Raw genomic sequence first — 9,863 nt, forward strand, 5'->3', positions numbered from 1 at the left:
GCAGTTTATCACAGGGAAAATAAATAGCATCACAGGGAAAGAGTCAGTCATTACTTGAAAGTCTCTCTCACCTCTTATGAAATGTTCTGGCTCTTGCGATTTATGTGACAGCATTGCTCTAGCTTAATCTAATATGTAATGATGGAGAAGAGCAAATTACCTGTTTCCTTTCAAAATTTTACTCTACACAGTTTTCATGTTTGGCCACAATCCTGAGAAACTGGCAGACACAACATATTACTCCCTTTCTCATCCTCTACTCACTCTCTTCTGAACGCTTCTGTTTCCCAGATCCAAGGCCCCAGTTTTCACACTCACATCATCGAGGTTCACTTGACATAAGGGTGCTTCAACATGGAGGGATGGATTTTCACGGAACAGAAACACTCATGTGTTTGTTTATCAGGAATTCAAGTTTTCTTGTACCACCAAAATATTTTCCCCTATACAATCTGCACAAACTTCAAATATGGTTGGTTTTTTTTAAAAAAAAAAAAAAACTACTGCCCCTCAAAAGAGTCAATAGCATTGATAATCAACTGTTTCTTTTAATGCAGTTCAATTTAAAATGCTAGGCATTCATTTGGTGGGTTGTGTGCAGTCTGTGGCTTTGTTAGATCTGCAGCATAGAGAACCAATTGTTCTTATCCTATTCCTATGGCTGTCTAGAAAAGGTGACACAGTTAGACATAATGATAAGAAAAGCCACTGCTGCCAAAGGCAGTCAGATACCAAAGCCAGATGATTAAACCGTTCCAAAGCATTCCCAGAAGACAAGAGGGGGAAAAGGTCCAAAGGTTTTTTCCACAGAAGTTTTCTTGCTATAAAACTTTCAGAGCAAACCCACATACAGACACATATTCAGTTTTGCTTTAATAATCCATTCCTATTATTAACAGAGTGACCAGAGTTATACATGTTTTAAAGCCTTTTTCTTTAGTTTTGTTTCAACTTCATTTTTTGTTTTGTTGTTTTGCTGTTGCCGAGTGGATAGAGGCAGCTGGCCTTGTTTTAAAAGTAAAGGGGATGATTTTTCCCAATCTACACAGCTCTAATGGCTAAATGCCTTTGATGTGAACAGTAGTCACTACACACTGTTGACCCCTGTACCATCAGAGCTCTGTTCTAACAGCAACAAGTTGAGTTTCAGAGCTATGCCACGAGAGGAAGCAGAGCAATAGACTTTTCCATTTTCAGGATTTCCTATAGACTCATCTGGATGGAATTAGTGAAAATATGTAACCAAATGTATCCTTTAACCCTGATTAAGTGAGAAAAGGTAAAATGGAGAAAATTCCACAAAAGCAGAAAAGAGAGAATCCAAAGTTCTCTAGTTTCTAACAGGTTATTCAGCACTAATGCTTTCAGCTTGCACTGAGCAATGCACACTTGAGGGGCACCCAGTACCTGCTGAATGCAGCCGGTGGAGAATTTTCTCCTGGCTGCCCAGCTCTGTCATTTCTCTAAGCTGTGATCTGGGGATTGACACAGGTCAGCCTGCTGTGGCTTCCCCTCTGCCCCTTGAGATATGCCTGCTTCAGTCCCCTGAGGGAATCCAACAGAGTCCCATCTGGGGCATTGCATCTGTGGGAGCAGGAACGTAAAGTTCAGCACCAAGCCTGAATCTACAAGGTGCTCTGCAGTTCAGTTAACAGAGGCTGGCAATAAACCATCCCTAGTTCCATCTCATACAAGCTGGTAGCCCCTGTATTTTGGGCTGTCTTTGATGTCTGAAGCAGGAAAAAAGGACATCTTACTCTTTAGCTGTGAGATGAAATCATGGAAAAGCACCAAATATCATGTGGTTATCAAAAGCATAAATCACACTGAAATACATAGGAAGAGGGAAGATTTGTAAAAAGTTTTAGGTCAGATTTGCAGAAGTGTCTCACTAAACTTTCAGGAAATTTGGGTCAAGCTGAGTGTCTGTAATACAGCTTCAAAACAGGTAAGTATCTCTTGCTTTCTACTGTTGTTAAAGGTTTGCACAGCTCTTATCTGACAAGCCGCAGTGCTGTGATTTTCAGTGCCCCTGTGGTCTCTTCAATTCATCAGGTGAAAAAGCTTGCCAGGGAAGACGCTAAGGGAATGGCTGCCCTGAACAAGACAGAACCACTCACAAGCTCCCAGCAGCATTTCAAACAAAAGCATTCTAGCAGTTCTTCATAGTGATCTTCAATACTTACACAAAAAGGAAATCTCCAGAAAATTGAATAGTCCACTGAGAAATAAAGAAAGACTTTATGCTAAGCACCTTTTAGACAGCTGATATAAAAAAGATTATGATGCACTAGGTGAAATAAATGCAATTTTTAACACACTTCTATTTTCCAATGTGTCTGGATTTATCTGTATTTATGATTCATGCTTCTACTGTGCCTGCTGGAAAAAAAAAAAAAATAAAAAATCCAAAAATCTCTGAGGCAGCTTTCAGCTTAAGAGAGGAAAGAAAAAGAATTTGACAACTACATAGTCTGAGTAATTATGGGTTTGGTTTGGTTTTAAATTTAATGATTGCCTACTAGTTATTATTGTGGACATGGCAATTTACCATTGTCTTTAATAATTATTTTATTGCACAGAATAAAGCTACTTGGTCATACTAATGATTCATTATTTCCAGACAACACATAGATAGTTAATTCTGTAGAAGAATGTTTGCAAGACCACACAGTCTACATTCCCCATCAGGAATCTGGCCTGATATCAATAGTTTTCCAGTGTTCCTTTTATGATGAAAGATAGTTAAACTTGGAGGAATGACAGAGTTCTCATCATGTTAAATGTAAGCACAAATAAAAGCGTACCTCAACAGAGTAGTTTCCATGGAACATAGCTGGAGTTTTATATTAAACGCTAGCAATGATGTTCACTCAGTGATGTGGCACTGCTGCAGGCAGTGAAATCATGCTTGAAAGGGTTTTTGCAGGGGGCAGCTTTAGAACCCCCATGACACTGACTTAATTTTACAGATATTGAGAGAAAGGTCTCTGTCTCACCTTTTCTGCAAAATAATGAGTATGATTTTTCTGTGAATCAATACACTGGAAGCTTTCTAGATAGTAATTCTCCACTTCTTCAGTTGCTCATAATGTGTGTATATATATATATATATATATATATATATATCTCCAACCTCCAAAAATCCAATTTAAAGAAACACTGTTCCTTAAATGCACAGCATTAGAAAGGTTTTATATGTGCATCCCCCTGTAAGCTTAAGAAATATGACTAAACTGCACATGGGTAGACACATAACATCACAGCTTCACAATATAAAGTTCCCAAGGCCAAAATTAACCTCCATGTAATTCTACACTATTATTGCTTGAACTAGCCTATTTTTTGCTAAGGTCTTAAAACCTGTATTGTAGAATCAGTACAGTATTTGTAGAATCCTGCAAAAACTTAATAATGAAAAGTAAATACACAGGCCTCAGCTGTTCCAGAAGATATTGTAACACCTCTCCATAAGAAAACACGATGGTTTTGTGTTTTTTAAGTCTAAAGTACATTTCTCTTGACAAAGTCCAGTTATAGACTGAAACACACTCATTCAGTGAAGCCAAGGCCATGTACTATTTCCACAACCCATAACTCATTAATCTTCATCTTAACCCTTCTCATCACCTTAATCCCACACAGATCTTGCCCACTTTTAGTTTTCGTTTCTTGCTGTCATTCTTTTGTTTCAAGTGCCCAGCTTAATAAAGATAACTTCTAATATAGATATTTCTTTAAAAGAGGGAAAGGTGGGGACCTTGACCAGGAAAGATGGGGTTTCATATAATAGCTTTTTTGCAAAATCTGGTGCTATTTGCAGTGTATGAAAACATTCATCTCCATAAAAGAAGTAAGAAAAAAAATGGCAAGACAGGTTTCTGATCAATACAGATTCTGATTAAGTTTGATCACAGCTTGACATTTTGAGCAAGTCTGGAAGTACACTCACAGAAGACTCAGGATCTGCTAAGGCTCTCTAGCAGTGTAATGGGACACTGACAACTTGATAGGGAATATTCTGTCTACTTTTTTGTTTACATTATATGGCTATCATAAGGCGATAGAAGCATTAACTTAATTCTGTAATTAATCTCCATTTCCAAACCTTCAGTAGTGCTGTTATATTGCTAATTTATTTTAGGCTTTTGCTTGTCTTCATTTTTTCCTTGGCAGAAGTAATGATGGTTTTATCAAGGTGTTTAGAGTTTTAAAAAAATTTTTAAAAAATAACAAGTGTTTGAGATCATTCTATATAAAAATGGTCATCAGCTGTCATCAGAATAACACCCTAGCTGGTGCAGGGATGGGTAATGTGTCATTTTTAGAAAGAGCAGTGAACATTTATACTCTCATATGGACATATCAGGGAAAGTTTTAAAGAGTAATTTTTTTTCAAGCTGCAGAAAACTACATTCATAAAAACATGCATTCACTGATCACTACATGTATAAATCATTATATGTATAAATGAGCAGGCGTGTTGTTAATGGTTCCTTCTCCTCTGGAAGCCCACATTAAAATGGGAATGGGATAGAAGTAGACACCTAATCTGGATGTGTCTGGGATCCAGAACTGGTTTCCTGTTCATTGCACCTATATCTTTCTATCAGTACATGATTTATAAAAGAAATCTTGGTTCATTTAACACCCACCACCACCACCCCAAAAAAAAACAAAAAGGGATGCAAAGCAACAAAGCTAGCATTCCTAGTTTAAACTGTTTTTCTGAGTCAGGCTCCTTCTCTGTCTCTGAGGACTCATTCCCTTCCTTCTCACACAAGGCAAAAATCTGTCTGAGATATTGAATCAGGAAGACTCTGCTCTGTGTAATTCTTATACTGAACTCAGCACTGCTGTTTTTAAGGGCTTCCCAGGAATATATTAACCTTTGTCATTTGGGTTTGTTGGGGCTTTTTGTCTCATCTTCTTTTCTAGGGGGAGGAGTGTATTCAGCTAAGTGTTCTGTTTGGAATCTATTTTGTATTGTTCATAGGTATGTTGCAGTGTGGTTTTCTTAGAGAAACAACATCACAAAAATGCACCTTGCACTATAATAAATTTTGTGAGGGCCCTTCATCTATGTGGGAATTCATTAACAATTTTAGCTCCCCATGCATATATGTGTTCCTACAGGAAATCCTCATATATTGGGGAAGGCAGCATGTTCCTAGTCTCTGTGGCAGAGGTCTCTGTAGACACCACAGGCTCAAGCCATTGAGAATCCTCAAAGTAAAGACTACCACTTCTGGTTCTAAACCCCAGCTCTGAGTGTGTGCCCTCTGCTGCTGGTGCAGTTAGAAGATAAATCTTGAATAGTTATCACTGGATCAGAACTGACAAATTGCTTGGTTAAAAAAAAAAAAAAAAATTAAAACCAAAAAACTAATGCGATGTTCAAAGTAAACCGAAATTATTATGTGTACCAAGCAAATGGCTGGATAAATGTGGGAGAAGGGGAGGTTTATTTTATGAACCCTGATTATCTCATGGGAAACAAACTTCCATTTGTATTTAGAACAGAACAATTTTTAACTTTAAGTCACTCTTTTAATCAGCAAGCTCATCTGATGAAATGCTGTAGGATTTACTTATATATCAAAGGCGTTCCCTAGGCATTTAAGAGACACAACTGAATACAATTAAAAGATCAGTTGTAAGCATAGTTTGTGATACAGTTTGTTCATTGTGCTTTGTGAGAGTTTAGTTAATAACATGTGAACTTGTGGTGTTTTAGCAAAGTATTGAACTGTATTGCAAGAAAAGCTGTGCCACTGCAGCCTACTACAGATGCAACTATTCAGCTATCTTGGATCTGATGGTCTGTAAAAAGAGAACAGAGAGACTATTAAGCTAAGGTTCACATCCAAGAAGGGAATCATTTATGAACAACCTTTCTGGGCCTAATTCATTGCTGAATTAAACCTCACGTAATGTCACTGAAGTCAATGGGGTTATGCAGGGCATAAGTCAGTGGAGCAAATTAGCCCTCTGTCTTGAAGCCAAGAAACCAAAGGAAAGTGTGATCCAGTAAAGCAGAAATGAAACGCTCATATTAGCTGAATGCGACTGTTCTTGGTACAGTGTGTTCTTTGTGTCCAGTGGTGAGTATATCATCCTTCCCTGGTGTAAAATCTTCCCAGAAGCACTATAAGGCAGACTTATAATAAATGACAAAAGTAATTATTTGGTTCTGTTATAATGCAGCTTCTGGGCTCCCAACGGGAACTGAGGCAGTTAGCAGACAACATCTCTGCTGGCTGCAGTGTGATCTCCAAATCAAGTCTTGATCTCTCCGGAAAAGTCTTGGGACTGGCCTTTTTTTTCCCTTTAGCCTTCTCTCACCCATAGATGTTAGAAGCTAGCATTTGCAGGCATGGAGAGCTTTCTATATAGAAAACTGACAGAAATGCCAGGAATAACTGTGTAAGAGCTGGAGTAAATTAGGTACAGTCACTGCCTCAGGTGTAAAAGCACTAGGAAACAGAATGGGTTTGTTTGCATTTCATGTATAAGGGCTCTAAGAACCCACAATACTGCTATGATTGTAGGTGTGCCTTGGATAATTAAAAAAAAAATCCATTTTCACTAGCCAGCATTCATAACAATACATGGTCTTCTCAGATTTCACCCTTTTTATTGTCTGACCCACTGATTACTTTGTCTGAAATTAGGATCATCGTCTCCCTCAGATGGAGATTATGGGTTTTGCACCACACACACAGAGAACTCAGTTCTGACTGGAGCCTTAAGGCATTTTTATTACCCTTCTAAAGAACTAATTCCCAAAGTCTACAGTTGGGCTTGCAGCTCATGAAAAGATCTCTGTGAGATGACCTGTACACAATAACACATTTCGACAGCACAGCTCACTTTTCAGTACAAAGAGATCAAACAACCCTAATTCTTTTGACTTCCTACCATGCAGACTTCAGTGATGAGCTAAAGTATGAAAAATTATTTGCTGGCAATCAGTAGAGAAAACTCTCCAGACCTACATGTAAGGGAAGCCATGTAAAGCATGCAACATCTGTCACATGTTACTGCTTCAGTGTTTATTCTGTCGATTCTGGTGTAACTTCTCAGTGATGACAGAACTTGGTGCAGGGAATAGCAGAAGACCTACCAGATAACTTGGCCCATGGCATATGTGATATTGGCCATTTATTCCCTTTTTTAATTTCTTCAGGTGATAGTGTAACATGAGCAATCTGCCATGGTACTCAAGTAACACTCCAGTTTTTAATTGTCTTTACATTTTCAGTAGTTAAAAGTCCATCCATCCAACAACCCGTTTGGTTTTCTGATTTTCAATCACTAAAAAAAAGTCAATTCAGTAATGTAAAATTTTTGATCAATTTTTTGGAAGTTTTATTAAAGAGTGTTTTTTACAAAAGATTAAATATTCCCCTATTTCCAACTAAAATTATCAAACTGTTGTGAAGAATTATCATTACCTGATCAAAGTCTTGTAAATTTTGTTATTTCTTTTTCTGTTGTTGATTTTCTAAAATCAACTCTTGTTTTTCTATTGTATTTGCTTTACATCTAATACTATTACATTTTGTTTCAGCTGGCCGGCTTCATCTATGCCTGTTATGTGGTGAAATGTATTACTGAAGAAGAGGACAGCTGTAAGTACTAAAGCTTTATTACATACAAAATGAATTCTTTTTTTTTTTTTTAATCACCCCTCCACTATGCTGGCTTTTGCTGACTTCAACCTAAATGCCTTATTATACTGTAGCCATAACATGCTTTCTGTCCATCCTTCTTGACCTAAAATTTGCAAATGCCTGAAAGACAAAGGAGTCATGAAATTCAGCTTAAAAAATACATACTCTTTTCTTCTGAGAATATCATTGTATTTTTTTTTCCTCACAGCTTGACTTAAGATATAAAATAAAAAATGCAAAAATACCAACCGGTAAATACAAGCACTTTTTTTTTTTTTTTTCCCTGGATTGTTATTAAATATCTTTACAGTAATTAGTTATCAGTGAGGGTATAGCTCTTCTGTGTTGACTTGTGTTGGCTTGTAAAAGCACTTCTGGCAAAAAAAAATAGCTATAGATCATTGCAGGACCTTCATTTATGTGAGGTGAAATTGTGGTGTTCCTCTGTTCCTGCTGCTCCCAGGGTACAATTACAAGGAGCAAAATTATTTCATATAGATGTATATTTGTGTTTCTTCTGCGTATTTATATCAATGGAAGCCTTTTGAGCAGAATTTGCTCTTATTACATGCTATGGAATCAAGCCATTTCATTTTTTCTCTACTCTAACCTTGATTTTTTAAAAAGGGCCACTGCAGCATTTCAGTACATCTTGGGATTCATACTAAAGCACTTTAGAAACAAGTATCAGAACTGCCTGTAACTTTGATAAAATATACATGAATCCTAGAGAGAGCTCTGCAACAGGAAGCTAAAGGGGTTTTATTTGATTGAGAGCACTGCTAGGACTGGTGGGGGTTCCTTTGTGTGTTCTCCTGTGTAAAAAATAGCTGCAACCCTATAATCTATTGGCAATACAGTGCCACTGTGAGCCGTCATGGGGAGATTTAGTGCTGAAATCAAACCACACTTCGGAGGCCTTTCCAACTATCCTCGTTTCAGTTGTCTTTGTGTTTCTGTGGAGGCAAGGAAGGCATAAAAGTGAAAAGAGTTTGGGATAGGCATGTGGAGCAAGGGTATGTCACAAATAATTCTTGCTTTTTGAGGGAAGAACCCAGCCATATGTATTTTCTCCTACTTTTCCGTTAAGTGTCTTTACTATCCGCGGAGCTTGAGGAGAGTGACTGTCAGTGTAACTTCCTCAGTACATTCACAGATAGGGTCATCTCATGCAGACTGAGTGAAAAGGAGAAAGGCTTTCAGGAAAAGTGGAATATGTTCCAGAGACTTTCCTAGAGCTCACTGCATATACAATTCTTTGGTCTGAGATCTCTTCGGACCCCCTAGCTGTGTTTCTCTTCCCATAGTCTCTTCTAGTTCCTCGCCCCTGCATGCTGCTATGGAGCAAGTTGTGTGGCACAGAGTGATGAAGACACCCCTCCTGCCCACAGTATAATCCCTACCCTAGACTTGCTGGACAGCTAGCATAGCAGAAAAAGGCTTTACCCTGCTGCCCACCGATCCCTGCCTACCATCCACAGGTGATAAGGGGTGAGACTTGGCTTGTGCTTGCGTGCAGTTTGGCATCTGGTGTTCCCTCTGTGTGCTAAAGATGTGTCAGCTGAGAAAGATCCTCTGGCAAAACCAGTCACCACAAAGCAACTCTCCCACATCACTGCCCTGCTTTCCCAGATGCTGGAGTGGTCTTCTTACCCACCTCTGTATTCACAGACATCACAAGAGATATCTAGATCTCTGGTTTTCAGGACCATTCACACCTGTAAAAATGGGATGCCTCACTGCCAATCACAGAGGACCATAAGGATAACCATATTGGTTGCACCAAATGAACATTTAACCACAAATCCTGTCTGGTGAGACAGTCAATAGAAAAACCTTTCTGATAAGATACATCCAAAAGAAAAAGCCTTTTGCTTCTCACAATGGATGTGGTGAACACCCATACACTCAGTTCCATTTGTTCTGCTTTGCTAATGGGCCATGGGAGAAACAACAGTCCAGAAGAGGAGCAAAAGAGGCAGAAACACAGCCTGGAAGGAGTGAGCAGCAAGGAGTAAGACTAGAGGAAAAGTCATGCAACATCCAAGAGCCAGACATGGGCAGGTTCCATATTTTAACCAGAGGAACATATCAACATGGCTTGGGAGAAGAGGAGGTGCCTCATCTGTTGGCACAGAGCCTCAACTGTAGAAACACAATCAAGTTGCTCTTAAGCTGCTTCAACTG

General features: G+C 38.6%; 1 protein-coding gene across 2 annotated transcripts in view; it reads left to right on the forward strand.

Annotated features, from left to right (window-relative positions):
- Positions 1 to 9,863, forward strand: part of NKAIN2 (sodium/potassium transporting ATPase interacting 2) — a 456,467-nt gene that overhangs the window by 423,215 nt on the left and 23,389 nt on the right. For both annotated transcript variants that reach the window (XM_026845887.1, XM_026845889.1), the window contains one exon: positions 7,574 to 7,634. In XM_026845887.1, the coding sequence (XP_026701688.1) occupies positions 7,574 to 7,634 (61 nt within the window). The remainder of the gene's footprint in view (positions 1 to 7,573; positions 7,635 to 9,863) is intronic.

This window comes from Athene cunicularia, assembly GCF_003259725.1.
Source record: "Athene cunicularia isolate RWA chromosome 3 unlocalized genomic scaffold, athCun1 chr3_part1, whole genome shotgun sequence".
Lineage (NCBI taxonomy): Eukaryota > Metazoa > Chordata > Aves > Strigiformes > Strigidae > Athene > Athene cunicularia.